We start from the raw sequence: 17,653 nt of genomic DNA on the forward strand, positions 1-17,653 counted from the left end.
TCCCTAACCTTAACCAAAGTGCTTTTGTAGCCTGAACATAATCACAGACAAGATTCAAACTCTAAAATCTTTAGTGCTTCATTGTATCAAAAATACGTTGCCTCTGAAAATAACTCAGCCAGCAATTACGTTTGTCATCATAACATAATTTGGAAAACAAATCAGTGCCATTTAAACATAATTTCTACGAGGCAGGGTTTGAAAATGTCACCTTGGGCTCTATTTTTAATTTCTTATGTGCATTTTACTTTCTGGTGTCTCACAGGCCAAACAGTTGCACCATCCTGAAAACTTCAGGAACCAAATCCGTCTAAATATTATCAGGTCCACGCTATCACCTCACGTACACCTCTGTTCTTTGCCTGCTCCAGCTGAAGCTGCTACAGGCCCGGGGTAGGTGTGAGACTGTGATTGAATCCGACAGGACCTGAAAGAACCTGAAAGGACCTGAAAATCACCTGATAGCATGAGCCACACACACTGCATCTTCAGTCAGGCAATCAAAACACCACCAGATTACTCCTCACTTGGCTTAATCCTGGTAGAGATTGTACCTGTTACAGTATTCGGGCCGAGGCACAGCCACGGCGACTATTGATTTTATTTATTTATTTGTTTGTTTGTTTGTTTATGGTGAGTTTGGCAGTCACAGTAGCCCATTAATGACATGTGCCAGAGAGGAAAGTTCCCATAAGTGAGAGAATTCCTGAAATAATGAAGCAAACTTGACAATTGGGGTTTTGGATGAGACCGTTAAGAACCAATTTGTTGTTAATCACAGCTCCCTTCAGCTGGCTCTGAGCTGGAAAGGGTCACAGACACAAACTCTCTGCATGGGCTGAATTTTTTATTTTTTTTCACTTTGTCTGACATGTGGAAGGTTTTTGGTCCCATTTAAGGTCTACTTTTCTATTAAGTGTGTTCAGGTTTTTATATTTAAAGAGTCTTGGCTTTGTGTTAGTCGGTCCTTCGGGTCAGGCGCTCATTTCCACCACTCTTGAGTTGCCTTTTACCTGCTGTTTTATTTCTGTGCTAATGCTGCTCTCAATTAACCATTGGAAACCTGATGTTCTGCAAACACAAATAATTAATCTCACAACACATGTAAATGCTGTTAAGACAATTTGAATGTTTTGCACAGCCATAAAGGTCGATTAGAGCATGATTACTATGATGTTTTCATATTTACTCTTTAAATGGTATCTATTTATCCCTACATGCTATGTGCCACTTTATTACTGCAGATAATAGCCCACATTATACTGTATAATGAGGCTGACTGGCCCTTGCATTCATCTAATTTTTATTTATATGTATTATATATTTTTATATCTCCTCCTTTGTACCGTAACCACTGTAAATAAAAAACTTCCTCAGTGAATCCTCCGTAAGTTAATTAAGGATAAATCATAGGCCTGTTTAATGATGATTGATTACACATGAACTGAGCCTCACAGTGTGTTATTAAAAGTTTAACTGCTTCTAAATGTGTTTATTACATGGTTTTGTTAAGTACTTGATTCTGATTGGTCCATTGCAGCATTAAGGTCTGTTATTTCTGTATGGCAGACCGTTGCTATGGACACAGTTCTGGTCATATACCCTGGAGGAGCAATAAAATCGTTTTAAGTCAATAAAATAATTTTTAAATTTATGTTTTGTGTCAAATTATTGATTTTTTTTAGTAAGTGGCCATGTAGTAAGTGGGGTAATGTACAGTGAGCGGGTCATTATTGCGAAATAAACCTTCATTACCATCTCAGAGTTTATGTCACATGATGACATTTTGCACTTTACCTCAAGAATCACTTGAAGAATCACAGTGAATGAGGTTTGCTCAGTTGTCATAAGAAGTAAAAAAAAGAAAAAATGTATGTTTTGGATATTCTGTGATGACATGGTGCAAATATTTTTAATAAATGTCTAATATATTTCTATACATTTCTCTTGTGCTGTTCTTTACATAACAAATAGATCATATTATTCCAAAGGGCAAACATCAGTGGGTCCTTGGTGTAAAACCTGCAAATATTTAAATCTTTTCTATAACATATGCTTTGGTGTGATATAAAATCATCTGTTTCATTCTAAGAAGCTGTTTAATTGCTGTATTCCTTCACAATAAAACTAATACTTGAGTCACCCTATGGCTGAGAGCTAATACCGCTAGTGTAACTGCTGCACGTTTCAAAATAACACACGGGCATTTTTGCAAGATTTAGCACAAGGAAAACACTGATAGTTTCAGCTAAATATGGTAAATTGACTTTTATGAACTTGCGTGTGGCTCTCTGACCTCTGTGGCATTTACTGTTTTGTCCTACAAGGCAAATTCCAGCCATCTGGTACTTCGGGCAAGTTCAAGCAAATGTTAAGATGCACTGTATTTGCAACTATTATCTGGCCCGCGTCTCCTGCTGCTGCTGCTGCAACAGCACATAATTCCTCCCTCCCATGCATGATAAAAGACAAAAAAAGAGCCACATATTACACATGTGATGCTCAAAGTGCTGCGTGGAATTACATTTTTACCATTTGAAAGACGGACAAACAACAGAACATCACACGCTACAGCAGTGGCAGATGTATAGTAGCATAATTATACAAAGAAATTGCGGTTATTTATGTTTCAAAGGCGCCAGTTCAAACACGTTCATAGACTCCTCACCCCCTCCCACCTCCAACCAACCCCCCTGCTGTTATTGCTGCTGCTGCTGCTGTTGCCATTGTTGTTCCTGCTGTTTGTGTTGCTGCTGCTCCGATCGTCGTTGCTGTTCGTCGACTTCTTGCTCCTCCGCCTTTGAATCCTGCATCCTACTGACAGATCTCAGAGCCGGATGTTAATTTACAGATCATGATAAAGTCTAAGTGAGCAGAAAATAATTGAAAAATGACCTCATCTCTTGGGTGGGGTCATTTTTTTTCTCATTGTGATGCTAGAAAAGGTGGTGATCAAACATAAAGGGACTGTACCGTGATACAAACTTATAATACTTCTAAAATAAAATAAAAAATACTGCATGTTCAACCACCAAAGTGACATGAGAGCATGTAATTGCTGATGCATTACTGGCCTCTAGTGGCGAACGGTATAATATGAGTGTAATGAATTGTGTAAACTGCAATAATGCTGAAATAGAGGCTCTCAGGCAATATGGTGATGTTAACTGTAAGTAAATTATATGACACTTGACAGGGCCAGTGTTTATAGTCACTTCAGCATTGACTTAACTCAGCGCTAAGGACTGTTGCCTCTAATGAGGGTAATCATTAGGGGCAGAATTTGATTCATTTCCATCAGATAATTACGCATTAGAGTCACATGAGACGGGCGGAGAGATAAATCCAGTGACAGAAAATCCAGTCAAAATAACCATCAGTCTCAGACAAGAGGACAGCTTCTCCTGCAATCTGTTGCGGCAGTGAGGGTGGAGCAGAGTTGACAACAGATATCTGTCACACTTCATTTTACAGCACACTAATAAGACGTAACAAGCTGTACAAACTAGACGAAAAAATTTAAGTAATATATTCTTTATTAAACAGTAGTTACACCCTAATTAGACACTATACACCAAACTTAACCCTCCATTACATTCACTTTTTACAATGCATTCATTATGTGCATTATAGTAAGACATTTTTTAATATAAATTGATTGAATATTGAATACTTTAACATATTTTACTATCTGTAATGTTTTTATATGAAAAAAAAACTTTAAACTTTTGTTGCACTAATGAAAAAATCTAATGCTTGTTAAGGTACACTTGGGCAGAGAGAGAGAGAAAAACCCTGAAAAGTTGCTAAATGTGGTGCCAAGAAGACCATTTTATCACAAAGGAAAAAAATGCAACTGTATTCCTTTGTGTGCCTGTTAAAAGGATGAATTGCCCCCTAAGAAAATCTAATAAAGGTCTAACTGTGGGAAATAATACACTTTAGTTTTGAGCACATTTCTATTGTAATGTGTCCCTGATTAGGGTCTAATTCTGTGTAAAAAAAGAACATATAATTCATAGTTTTTGTCTAATTTGATGCAAAGTTCAGCCAGTTGTGAGTGTGCATCTACAAACTGAATAACCCATGTTTGGTGTAAGATCATGGACACACATGGACAGATGCGCATCAAAGACGTATGTGCAAATTATAATATACTGGTATACCAAAATGCTGAGTGTAAAATTACAGCTGTTACCCACTTCAATCAATGTTTTTGATTGACAAATCAGAGGAGCACAATCAATCGTAACCTGGAGGTCACTTCAGTCGGTGGCTGGATTAAAATTATGTGCAGCGAAGCCAACGAAACACACCCGGTAGGCAAATGAAGACAATCAGCGTTGATCACAGCACAGCAACTTTATTCACGACACACAGATATGATAGAGCGGACCTGAAATGCATTTATTTATTCTTTTTTCTTCTGGACCGGAGCGTCGTCCCTCTCCGCTGGGAATATTTCAATTTCCTTGATGATCCGGTTAGCAATGATGTCGTTGTTTGCTGAAACCATCCTCCGAGACATCAAATCGAATGGTCCCCCTGAGTTGCCAAATAAAGCTTTTATCAAGAAGGGTTTCACCGAAACAAAAAAATCCTGCTCACAGGCACAGTTTTCACTTATAACGCTCTCATTCATTAACTTTAGTCTCTAAGACATTCAGTGCTGCTTAAACACTTGATGATCTGATTAGAGATTTGAAAGCATACACACCATCAACATCCATTAGTATTCCTCCGGCTTCTTTGACTATAACCGCTCCGGCGGCAATGTCCCAGCAGTGGATCCCGATCTCAAAGAAGGCCTCCACCGCTCCGCATGCCACCAAACACATGTTAGTGGCAGCTGTCCCGGACCCACGCAGCCTGTCAGGAGAGATCAGAGATGAATGAATACAAGTAGGACACAGCGCCCTGCGAAGGCAGCAAAAGGTTACTGTAGACGTAGTAAAGTAGAGAGAAAAAAGGGTTTAAAAATTTCCGTCTGGGAGGCAAACTGCACACACAGAGAGGCTGCAGTGCCTTAACTTCTTGCTTTTTTTTTTTTTAAGGCTGATTCTTTTGTAAACATACATAATTGTCAGTATAATCTACATAATGCCTAAAAATACAGATAGGCTTATTTCATCGTCCCTTTTTAATCAGTTTATTATTTCATTTTGATTATTTACGGTGTGTGGCTGTTTTGCTAGTCGAATATCCCTATTCAAAACAATATAATGAAATGATTTATACTTAAACGCATCTAAATATTGATTGATATGAATTCATGGTAGCTTAAAACCAAATGGCATGAATTCCACTGATGTCAAAAGCTGCCGTACTCAGCTAAGCCAGTCAACTTTAGTTTAGCTAGCCGGGTTTCTTCACTGAGTGGTCAGGCCTCATTTAGTTATGTGGAAAAAAACAAACTGAATGACCAAAAAGTCAATTTAAACTACTTTGTTTAAGAGAATAAACTTTATTTTGATAAGACTATTAACAGGTCAGAAGAATGAGTCCTAAAACCAGCAAATGAGTCAGCTATTAGCACTTCAAGTTCCCTTGTCTCAAAGTTAATGGGTTTTTTGAAAGGGTTAGATGACTGAAATAAGGTCTGTGGTTCACAAATGCTTAAGAGATTTTCACATTTTGTTCTACAACATAAAAAATGTTAGTGGATACCCCATTATACCCCATTAACGTCTTAAAAAAGGCACTAACATGTGGCTAAATGAGACCATATGGTTGTCACGGACATCAAACATCATTACATTATTGATTATAGACTACCGTTACCTTTTAACTTCATTTAATCATCAACATCATTAACGTGGTGTTCATTTATTCTAAGTTATGTGACTTAGTATCGTAAACGTTTGCGCACTACAGAACTTATTTTCTGCACTAATCCAAAATCTAATTTATAATTCCCATCAGTGTTTTGTGGTAAGAACCAGAGCGATGCAAACTTCTAGGTTGGCCCACAAAAATATTATATCTGCAGAAATAAATACTAGGTACCTCTGTCTATCTTATATTAATATTGAAATGAATATAATGAACTAATTCATAATTTTATATACATAGTAGTTAATTACATGGGTTTTTTTCTCTAAATTGATTGCATGTAGTCTTCTTTAGTAATTTGGGATGACAAACTGAATTACCAAGAAGTAAGCTTATTAAAATGGGTATTCTTCAATAACAGATAATAGCAAGGAACAAACCAATGAATATATTAAGTTTCAGCTTCAGCTAAGGTTTCGCCGCGGCTATCTCAATTGTTAGCTTTCACTTGAAAGGTGTCTTGCTTTCTCTGTGTAGTTTGCAGTTTCTCTGTGATTGCAGTACGTGCAACAGTGGCTTTTAAACCAAGAGATGACCAGATCAGTTACTGTCCTCCCTTAACTTTGACAAAAAAAATACAAGGAAGATAAAGTGGTTTATCTGTTTTGGCTCCATGGGGCAGCTCACTGTATAATAATCATACCACTTACCCATGCACAGGGATGCAGAGGATCTTCTGCATGGTGGAGAAGATCTTTTTTACTTTTTCCGGGCTCCTGTCAGTTCCGTGCTCGGAGATGATGATGGACTTTTTGATTTCTGCAATGACAGCATGCCAAAGGCATCCCTATTATGTAATTACAGACGTGACAGTCGACTGTAAAGCAGCACATTCACACATACAGGACCAGTCATTAATGTAAATGTGTGTAACCTTTTTGATCTAGAGGATTCTGCTTGAATGCTTTAAGTAATATGTTCTTAGAAAGACAACCTTGAGGTCTTTGATGTGAAAGTAATGATCATGTATATGGACATGTTTCCAGATATACTATTTCAATTTCAAAAGCAAGGCCAATGATGGTACAAGTTTGTGGTCACTGAAGGTTCAGTTTGTGATACTGCCAGGTTTTCGTGTCTTTGTTTCCCTTTTCAAATGTGCAATATATGATTTCCAAAGTTGCGACTGGAGCTGCACAGACAGAAATATGACTGTATTACCTTGTACATCAGACACCTGAATGCGCTCATCATCACAGAAAGCTCCCTGCCCCCTCCTTGCTTTATACATCTTGTCCTCCAAGCAGCTGTACACCACACCAAACTCCAACTGAAAACAAACATCATTCTGTCAGCTTTCAAATACAGATAAACTACTTTTATTGACTCTCTTGTATGATTTGGCATACCTCCTTGTTGACAGCAAAGGCAATAGACACGGCCACGAACGGGAATCTGTGAATGAGAGGTGTCATGTACATAAAATATTATTACATAGCCCCCAAAAATGTACGTTAAACATGAAGAAATATGAAGCTGGAGGTGACAGTTAGCTTAGCTTAGCATAAAGACCAGAAGTGGGGGCAGGGGGCTCACAAAATCTGCTCAAAGTAACATCAGCTCAAAGTAAACGCAAAGACGAAGGGATAGTTCACCCCCAAATCAAAAATAACCCTGTAGGACATATTTTCTTTACCAAACTACACCCACCAACCAGGAAGGGGAATTAGTGTCAGTGGCTGGTAGATATCAGGGTCAGTGGGTCAATGTATGCTGTCAACTGTATCACCATGCTAGCTAGCTCAATAGTGCTAACATTACAGCTCAGTCAAGGAGGACACCATTAATGTTTACATCCCATGCTGTCACGTGCACAAGCCTCTCATCCATGAGTAGATGCACACCTCCTTCTGCACTGTGATAAAGTTGACAGAGTGTATCTGCATGTTTGGGATGTCTTGGTAGTTCAGTTGGTAAATCCTGCACCCCATGTGCATAAATTTGATTCTATCCTGTGGTCCTTACTGCATCCTGCGCCCCTCTCTTCCCCTTTTCCTGTCTATCTTCAGCTGTCCTATCAAATTAAGGCAATAAAAAAAACAGCATCTTCATATTTGTTCAGGTTTTGAAAATTTGTAAAAAATGTGCCTAAATGATCCATTTCTGTGATATGATCCCTTTTATGTGGCTCTGTTGGTATCAAGGAGAGATGCAACAGCACAGATGGAACTCTGCTTAGGTCAAAGACAACTATCCTGAAAATCCTGAATTTCATGTCCTAAAATTTTACTGGGTGGGAAGTGTTTCTGACCCCCATAAATATTAAAGGGCCGACATATAAATATAACTGTATATTACTGTTCAGTGATTTAAATGTACTGATCAACAATAAGCCATGCAGAAACTGTGAATATTTTAGGCCATGTAGCAATAAAAACCTATGTCGTTATATAATTTGTCACTGACATCTTACCCATGTACGAAGTTTGTGGTGCCGTCCACGGGGTCTATGATCCACGTAGGCTTGTCCGTTAAGATGCACGCCTCTCCTTTGGCGACAGACTCCTCTCCGATGAAACTGCATCACAGAGGAACAGATGGACCAATATCACAACATGACAGAGCCATTTTGTGCCAAACATACTGACATCCATGTATACAGGTTTATATGTGTGTGTGCATGCCTCACCAGTGTGTGCCTTCTCCAAATTCTTCTTTGAGGGCCGTAATGATGATTTTCTCCACCCTCTCATCAGTCTTAGTGACGAGGTCTACAGTGGAGCTCTTTGTCATGACCCTTATTTCGCTCTCTCCAGCTTTCCTAATTTCCTGAACAAATGGTATATTATTGGCACATGTTTAGGATCTTTGGGTTAAAATAGGGATATTTTGAACATCACAAAATCTCCCTGAATTCTCAAGTTGTACCCAGTGTTGCACCAGAGAAGATATGCATTTAACACCCTGTTACAAAAGGCTCTTACTTACAGCTCCAGCTTTTCTTGCCACTGCAACAGCAATGTCGTATGCCCTCTGCCATGGATCATCCACTGTGTTTGCCATTGTGTGTATGAGGGGGTTACTGAAGAGAGCCTGTAATATGAAAAAAGGTCGTAAAAGTGCAACAGTGACTCATAAATGCATAAAAGTGCATCTTAAATAAAAGACGAAAGTAATTTAAGGCTAATCTGTATTATTGGTCACACTTCTGTCGTGGGAAAGTGTTAACGCCCTGTCTCTGAGGCCCACAGGCACAATACTTCTAAACCTGCATGCTTGGCACACTTCTAGTACAAAAGAATGAGTTACGTAACACTTCCGCAGCTGTCTGTCTGTTCTGCATTATCCTAAATCACTACCACAGGCCAGAGGTTTTAAAAGACTTCATAATCATTGCACTTAAGAAACAGCCGTTAGCAGGGTTGCAGGTTTGGTTTCATAGTGGGGACAGGACAGAGGTAGTCAGAAGTTCTCCAATATGTAAACACTAATTAAAATATGTGAATGCTATTTCCTGCATTATTTTGAAATTTGAAGTGGTCTCACTTATCGATAATTAGCGTATTACCTCGTAGTTGTTTGGAGAAGCAGAAAGAAGTACCAGCACGGAAGGTGAAGCTCAGAAAGTATTTAGAACATAGTGTACATTTAAACTAATATAGATTATTTTATGTGCTATGATGCATGGTACTCCTGCTGCTTCTCATCTCTACACCCCACTTCAAGTAATCTGAACTAAACTTTCAGTAAAAGTACAGCATCACAATATCCTTGAAGTAAAAGTACTGTGCAGAATCGCCCACACTGGATTATAATTATTGTTGCATTAATGTGTAAATCACTAATGTTGCAGCTGATGAAGGTGGGGCTAACTTTAACTACTCAGCAGACGCTGTAACATCTTTATACAGCAGACTGTCTGGAGGCTGAACTCTCTCCTCTGTACCTCCAAAAAGTCTGACCTTTAACTTGCCCATCCTACACAGCGCCGGCTATAAGAACTTTTAAGTACAAGCGCATATGCACACACACGCCTACGCTGAGCACCGGCCACTTTGTACAGAGCCCTCCAAAAACTGCTGCTAATTACTCATCCTGTGGATGCCATGTTAAACTCGCACATCTGTTCATCCCTGTTTGCACTATATTTGTCCTGTTTGCAATATAATTGTTCATTAGTTAATTACCGTTTTTGTTCATCTGTGCCTTGTTATTTGCTCCTTTCCAACCCACAGCTTATTTTGTACTTATATAACTTTGTAGTACTTTTTGAAAAAAAAGTTTTTTATTCTAGTATTTTAACCCTTGTCGATTTGTTTTAGTTCTTGTGTATACCTGCACTATGGTCTAAGAAAAACGCCAATTTGATCCTCTACTTTCATGACATGATTGTTGTGGACAAAAGAATTTATGATAATATTATCACTATATATATTTCTTTTAAAAACTGCATAGGTTCATACAAAACTAATAATAAATATAGTCCCTCTCTCATCATCCATGAACCTCCATCTGCAAAGGTCACACCCTCCCCTTGTATCTTCTTATTTTATCCTTATTTTGCTCAAAATTCAACATATTGTTCCTTTAACTTTGCGTATTGTGCGTTATGTCTCATTTTTAGGAATAAATCACACTCACAAAACAAGTATAAGAAGGTGAAGAGTCTAACTATAACTGTAACTGTTTTAAAAACATTAAAAGCCATTTAACTGAAGTTATCAAATAAATGTAGTGGAGTAAAAAGTACAATATTGGCTGGAAATACTCAAGTAAAGTACAAGTACCTCAAAATTGTACCTAAGGACAGTAGTTGAGAGCATTCCACCACTCTGTGTCAGAGCAGAGGCTGTTTTATGAAGAATCCACACACATAAAGAGTTTTTGGAGATGAAAAGTTACACAATAATGACAAACAAGGAGTTTTTAGGTAATTATTCATCCTCTGTGACGATAAACACACACCTGGATGCACACATGTATCATCCATGTGCGTCTAAAATGAAAGGAAACCTTACCTTGTGGAGTCAGGTGGGGCTGTCAAAGGTATAGCTCTGAGATACGAGTGCACCTTCTTTTGAAAAACTTTAAGTTGCCTCACCGGAGAGATGAGGCAACTAAAGCTGGCATGACAGAGTGGGAAAAGTACTAGCACCGCCCCTTTGTGTTTCTTCATAGCAGCCCGTGCAAAAAGAAAAAAACATTCTGTACTCGTGAAGGCAGACTTGCAACAACATGATGCCACAGTCTCTGTACATTTAGTGCATATAAGTGGAAAATTTCTGGGTGTCTTTGCACAGTAATTCTCCTGAGCCACCCTCTCTAAACAACGTGGAGGTGTCATAGGAAGACACACCCGGCTGTGTAGGCTACATTTCTGTCATATATGCGCATGCAACAGCTTACATGACTAGTAATTAGTCCTGTATAGAAAATGTTCTACTCTTATATCAGCTCATAAATATTTCACACATAATCCAAGCTTGCTGAGGCGAAAATCTTTAATTTTCTTAAGTGTACATTCCAGGTCCTGACTAGTTTTAACATGGGATTTGGCACGACAAAACAAAGCTCCTGTCAGTTTTATATTTCCTGACAGCTTCACAGGTATTGAGCTTTCCCTTTATGTCCTTTTATTGTGTTCCACTAGTGGAAAATACTTTGAGAGGTCCCCTGGTGAGTCAGCGCAGATAATGTGTGCATACATGCCCGTTTCTCACTGTGGCTGCTGAAAGTGTCAACAGTATCCTCATGAACTAAATGAAAGCACAAGCTGATGCACAGATCTACATATACTGTACATTTATATGTCTAAACGTTTTAACTATCGTAACTGTTCATTCCCTTCCAACAGTTGTTGTCCTGACTTGTGAAAGCGTGCATTTCTCTCAGTGTAAGGTGAGGTCACTGGTGCAGATCTCTGCCAGGCAGCCCAAAAAGAAGTTCTGGATGCGATCACCAACATTGTGATTAGTAACTATAAATTAATGACATACTTTTTGTAATTTACTGTATTTACATGTAACTAAATGCATGCAAGTACTTACTCTCCAGCACTGCTACTATCCTATTTCTTTTATGTGAAATCTTGTTATAATTAGTTTATGAATACTTTTGTGGGGGATGATGTTACAGTCACCTTTGACCTTTAGCCACCAAAATCATATTAGTTCATCCTTGAGTCCCACTGGTCATTTGTTTCAAGTTTGAAGAAATTCCTTCAAGGCGTTCTTGAAAAATTGAATGGAGCGGATGGGCGGATGACCTGAAAACATAATGCCTCCAGCCATTAAAAAGAGGTTTTTCAAAAAATGTGAATCACAAATGTGCTTCGGTGTACAGTCATAAATGTGCACCAAAAAAAAAAAAAAAATTTGCCTGATCGATCCTGTAGATCAGCTGACAACAAGCTCCAGGTCTGCCAGTCATGCACACACACGTGATTGCTTGCTATGATAACCGCTAAACCCACTAGATGTGTGTGGCAGCGCCTGCATCCGCAGAGATTCTGCACTCCACCCATACCTTTTTATTTTCCCATCATTTTGCTGTGTTCAGGCTTTACCAAACCAAAACTTTGATAGTTGACGTCCTGGGAGTGAGACTCGGCAATCAACTGTCTTTCTTACAAACAGCAACTCACAAATCCTTCTCATGCTCATTCATATACATGCTGCACTTAATTTAGGATTATAAAATACTACTCTCTGAATCTTCAGGCTACTTCTCTTAAAACACCAGACAGTTGTCTCGCAGGAAGTCATACCTTGCTGCAAGACGGATTGTTCAATTAGTGGCAAACGCTGCATGTCTCAAGAAAATTACATTATGGCTCTTACAACCTGAAACGTGACGATGATGGTGATACATGTATGTGGCTCATTTAACTGTTTGAAAAGCGGGTAGCATATGTAAAGGCAGGAGCGCATGGCTGTGGTTTCTGTGTTACTGAAGAGATATTTTAAGACATCAGATTACAAATAGACAAAAATGTACATTAGGTTCTGCATTGTCTGATACCCTTGTCTGCATTAATAAAAAAAAAAGCAGAAATTGTCTGAGTTTTTTTGCCGAGGCTTGCCCAGACACGATGTTCATCACCACCACACCTTACATAACTCAAGTTTCTGTGTGATGAAATACCCTAAACCTGTTTTGGCTGTTTGCTCTCGCACAGCATGAGTGCTAAAGCAAAGGAAGAAGATATGAACCCCTTCAAACAAGTCAGTGATCTGATGTTGATCATCACATAAGAGTGTCATGACAAACCTGACAGAAAACTCTGTCATCCTACTATACAAGTTACTTAATTCACAAGCTGCACAGCTAAAATAAACAGACCTCTGCTGAACTTCACACATCAGTATGGGGTATCATCATGAAGAGAGGGTTTGTTGAAAGTTTTGTTTGACCGGGAGCAGCAGGAGAGCAGTTGTCACCCTGTCGTCCCTGTTGTGCACTAAATATAAGACGTTCTCTAAAATGTTGAGAGACAGGCAGAGGGAAGTGATAGGACAAGCAAAACAAATACATCAGTCCTGCCATCTCCCTGGCAGGCCTGTTATGAATAATTTATCCAGGATGACGGATGTTTTGGATGTTTGGTTCCCTGGAATCACAGCTGTAACTGAGGCCTGCCATGATCTCTGAAGTTGCTGAAGGTCAATGGTGCACCATGAAAGATGATCAGGAGCTTCAGACAGGCTGTTTCCTGTCTACAGTCCTTTACAATCTTGCCATCAACGCCTTTTAGAGTTTTGAGCCTAAATCCATGCTAGTGAGGCTGTGCATGGGCACATTGGTGTTTTGAGCTCAGCATGCTCACAATATTAACACACAGATGTCCAGCAGGTCATGTTTAGCGCATTAGTGACAATTGCTAATTAGCACTGAACACAATCTTTGGGGGATGATCACTGTATAGATGAAAATGTAAGCCTTGATGTTGGATGACTTCTTTTAAACTGTCAGCTTCACCCTGCGTTAGATTTGTTAATGACTTGCTGCTGATGAGACGAAAATACAATAAGCAATGAATTAAGTACTTGGAAATTTGGATAGAAGTCAAGATTCATCTTCATAAGATGATTAGAATTTTTTGGCCTGTAGAGAGGCTGCCTCCAATTTCCCTTGAGGGCAGAGTCATGCTATACAGTATAGCAAGCAGGAATTCTTCCTGAGGAAGGGCTGTGTTTTTTAACAACCTTTTACTGCTCCTACAGAGATCTTGCCTTACAGGTACTATCATACAAATATGCAACTGAAACAATGCAACTGAAAGTGCTTCACATACTAAAACCTTATCACCCTAACAGAACAAGACTGAGTTTTTGTGGTCCGTGATGAACAGATTATGCTTTGACCCAACAGTCTCAGATGAGCACAGTGTGTCGTTCCCTTTCAGCAACAGTTTGCTTTATGAGTCAGAATGGCATCAATGATGTGTTGATAAATCCACAGCTTCTGAAAAGTGCTGCGCTACAGTGCAGTGCATGTTACACACATCTGTTTACTGTGCTTACCTTCATTAAATCACCTGAAAACAACACCAGGCTGCTTCAGTATAACAATATAGACCTGTACACATATCAGACTGGTCATTTATGACTCCATATTCTGACGTCTAATACCCAGGGCTCATCATAGCCTTTTCTCCAACTTTCTTTTCAGCAAAAGTTACTTGTGTTTAATCATTAAAACACATTGAAAATACTCTTGCTTTGGCACAGCTTCTTTATTTTTATTTTTATCATTATTACCTGATGCTAAGTCATATTCCATCTGTCTCTGAGTGCAGATTTGGTTGTGTGTATTCATGTCATGACGTCCTGAACCATCCAGACATTTCCTGAGGTAAGGCTCTCTGTTTGCTCGTTATCACATTTAACTGTGATTGGCTCAGCTGTTTCAGAGCTATGAGACCAGTTATTTGCCTGGCTCAGACAGTATTTGATAATTACAGCATCCACTGATCTATATTCACCCTCACACAGCCCTTTTGCATGTTGCGCAGCTGCACATCCAGAAGCTGCACATGGAGACGCACAGTCCATGTGAACATGCCCCAAATGGACGCATACATGGGCAACTGCAGACATCACGGATGCATGACATACCACCTTACACTATGCACCTATTATTTAGATTTTAACTTAAAAAAATATTAAACTGAGGGTGCAATACATGCTTTTGCACCCTTGTAAAATGGGGCCTGACCTGCTGGTGGCGCTATATGAAAAGTCAGGCAATTACCAAAGTCAGTAGGGTTCTGTTCTATAATTTTTGGGGCATTTCATCAAAAACAAAATGTCAACTTACTTGTGGCACTAAAAGGCATAAAATAACCAGTCAGTAGGTTTCACAACAAACTATCTAATAGGTTTTAAGATATTTCAATTTGGACTATTTACTATAAAGATCGCCCCCTTGTGGCTGGCTGCAGCATAGGTCAAAATCCACCCCCTCCATGTTAGCAGAGGTAGTTCTTAATAAATTTTTCCAAGATATTAGGTAGTTCTTATCATGCCGATGGTTGTTCAAGGGTTCATTTTTTTATAAGTTTAGGACCTGGGTACTGTGGCTCCAACCCAGATCAGCACTGCACAGACTCTGGCACCAAATGTGGTCACCAGCGCAGGATGTCAGTGCTCATATCCAAGATATTTTGGCCTTATTTTCGTGCAGTGGGAGGAAGTGGAGAGGTGTTGACCATCTTCATGTACGGTCAACTGCTCTGTTCTAATGGTATTGGTATTATCGCACTGCTAGTGTGAATAAAATAAACAAAATGCATGATAATATGATGGCAAGTGAAGCCAATGCCTGAGCACAAAAACAATGAAACAAAACTGTAGAAGTAATTGAAACAAATGAAAAACCAGACACTCATCAACTTTTACAGAACCTCACTTTCCAGTCTCCAGGGGCACATTTTTGGGACGTAGCAGGAAAATAGCCTTGCCAGTTTTACAAAGAACAATAGTTGGCACTTCCTTTAACAGCAAGCAGGACGTACAGTAGAAGCGCAAGAACTCGGTTGATTGTGCCATTATGACTGTAAACGAGCAAAAAACAGACAGAGCTTCAACAAGACTTGTTGAGCAGCTGCTGGTGTAAAGGTGGAGTTGACAGAGAAGGCCTTCAGCTCTCTGACTCTGGAAATCGTTCCCAACACTGGTGATTACGTCTGAACCCCCTGCTGCAGACTAACATGGACCATTGATTTCTGTGGAGGGGGGCGGCAGCAGTTTAAGACCTGGGTTTGCTCAAGTAAAGTGTTTTAAAACCATTTGTTAGTCATCAGCAAACACAGGCTGAAAAAGCAGAGACAACGGTCCATGGAGAGCAAAACTCGAGGCTATTTCATAGAGCACATCAGCCCAGGGGGCAGTCCACCGCTCTGCATGTGCAGCATCTGCAGCAGTGAATGAAAGGGCAGGGGAAATGCAGCAGAGAATTTTTACATGCTGTAATGGCTGTGAAAGCTTTTATCTCTCTACTAAATCACAACGGTAGCAGTCAGTCACTGTGTTTTTTTCTCGTGTTTTATGGAGTTTGAGAGGCCTGTTTTCTGTTTATTTGGTTTCCTCTTTGCCGCAAGAGATGGGTTTTCTTTCTTCAGATTTTCACTTTATAGGTTTTATAAAGGGAAAAGACAGTTTATCATTTTTCTAGGTCACAGCAAATATGGACATTTATTTATGTCCTGAGCACACGGCTGATTCAGGCCACCGATTCAGGTAGAATGTCATCTAGGTGTTTAAGAGCCTTGCTGGAGATTGAAGATGTAGTTCTAAATCTATGCATTGACATTCTGCAGGAATCTTACAATGATATAATGTGGGAGCAGTGCAGATTATATTGAACATTGTTCTCTTAATTTTGCGAATGGCTTACGCCGTACATACTTCAGTGAGAACAAGTCATGACACTGAACTCTCATATTTAATTAAAGAAATTCAAACTGATATGTCAGCACTTTTCTGCACAAACGCTCACACTCAGTCTCTCCCTTCTGTTGCTAGTTACTGTCTTCAGTTTATGAGTACAACCAAGCATGTGGATGCAGGCTGACACCAGTCTCAGCAGGTCTTGAAGAGAGGCTGGGCATGAGCAGGATCTATTCACTTTGGTTTTTTATTTGCTGTCTTCTTTACATCCTTACAAAACTTGATTGTATTATTAAACACTTATTAAAGCCCTGTTATGCAAAAATGTGTAGTTTCTGCAACTTGGCAACCAGTGCAGTTGACTTTTAGATCAGTGTCATAAATACAAAATCCCACTTGAACACTAACATAACAGAAATAATGACAGAAAGTTTAAGATTTGCTGGAATACTATTCTGTGTGTTTTCAGGCCGTACACATGGTTTGCTAAGCGTTTGAATTAGAAGCTGACCTTTTGTTCGTGAATCCCACAGGATGGGAGTTAATTTCATTACAGGACTGGGACGGGACAGGAAATAAAAAGGGGAGCGGGCTGTAACTGAAATCATGATAACAACATATTTTATTATATATAAATATGCAGTTCTAATATGAATAAACACTATGTTGTTTATTTTAAACATAATGCTAGCTGCTGTGTTGTCTTTTTTTAATCTTTTTGCAGCCATCTGACCAGTGCATGATGTGTGTAGATGTGTGGGACCGGGATGGGATGGAAGTCAGTCGTCCAGAATTCAGATGGGACAGGGATTTTTATTTAATTGTCATGGGATTGGGGCAGAAGTATTTTTGTTTGAGTGAGAGTGGACTTCAGTATTCCCCTCTACTTTGTATGTGGATTGTGTGTGTAATCGAATAAAATGTAGGGGTGGAAGATACCACAAAATTTGGTTTCAATCCAAAACCACATCAGTACTTTTATTGATAAAAGC

General features: G+C 39.2%; 1 protein-coding gene across 1 annotated transcript; it reads right to left on the minus strand.

Moving 5' to 3' along the window:
- Nucleotides 1-4,347: 4,347 nt before the first annotated feature.
- On the minus strand, nt 4,348-10,935 carry LOC146307725 (inositol monophosphatase 1-like). Its single transcript, XM_084746767.1, has 9 exons — nt 10,791-10,935; nt 8,761-8,865; nt 8,462-8,601; nt 8,246-8,350; nt 7,182-7,227; nt 6,994-7,102; nt 6,483-6,591; nt 4,718-4,869; nt 4,348-4,545 (listed from the first exon to the last, which is right to left on the minus strand). Exons 2-9 carry the CDS (start codon nt 8,833-8,835, stop codon nt 4,412-4,414), a joined length of 870 nt encoding a protein of 289 aa, XP_084602893.1. The 5' UTR covers nt 8,836-8,865; nt 10,791-10,935; the 3' UTR covers nt 4,348-4,411.
- Between the last annotated feature and the right edge of the window lie 6,718 nt (nt 10,936-17,653).

This window comes from Lutjanus erythropterus, chromosome 21 (genome assembly GCF_056507025.1).
Source record: "Lutjanus erythropterus isolate fLutEry1 chromosome 21, fLutEry1.hap2, whole genome shotgun sequence".
Lineage (NCBI taxonomy): Eukaryota > Metazoa > Chordata > Actinopteri > Lutjaniformes > Lutjanidae > Lutjanus > Lutjanus erythropterus.

Coding starts and splice junctions, on each gene's coding strand:
- LOC146307725 (XM_084746767.1), bottom strand. CDS start 8,835: ATGGCAAACACAGTGGATGATCCATGGCAGAGGGCATACGACATTGCT. Junction 6,592..6,993: donor TCAGGTGTCTGATGTACAAG/GTAATACAGTCA, acceptor CTGTCATTGCAG/AAATCAAAAAGTCCATCATC. Junction 4,546..4,717: donor AATACTAATGGATGTTGATG/GTGTGTATGCTT, acceptor TTGGCAACTCAG/GGGGACCATTCGATTTGATG.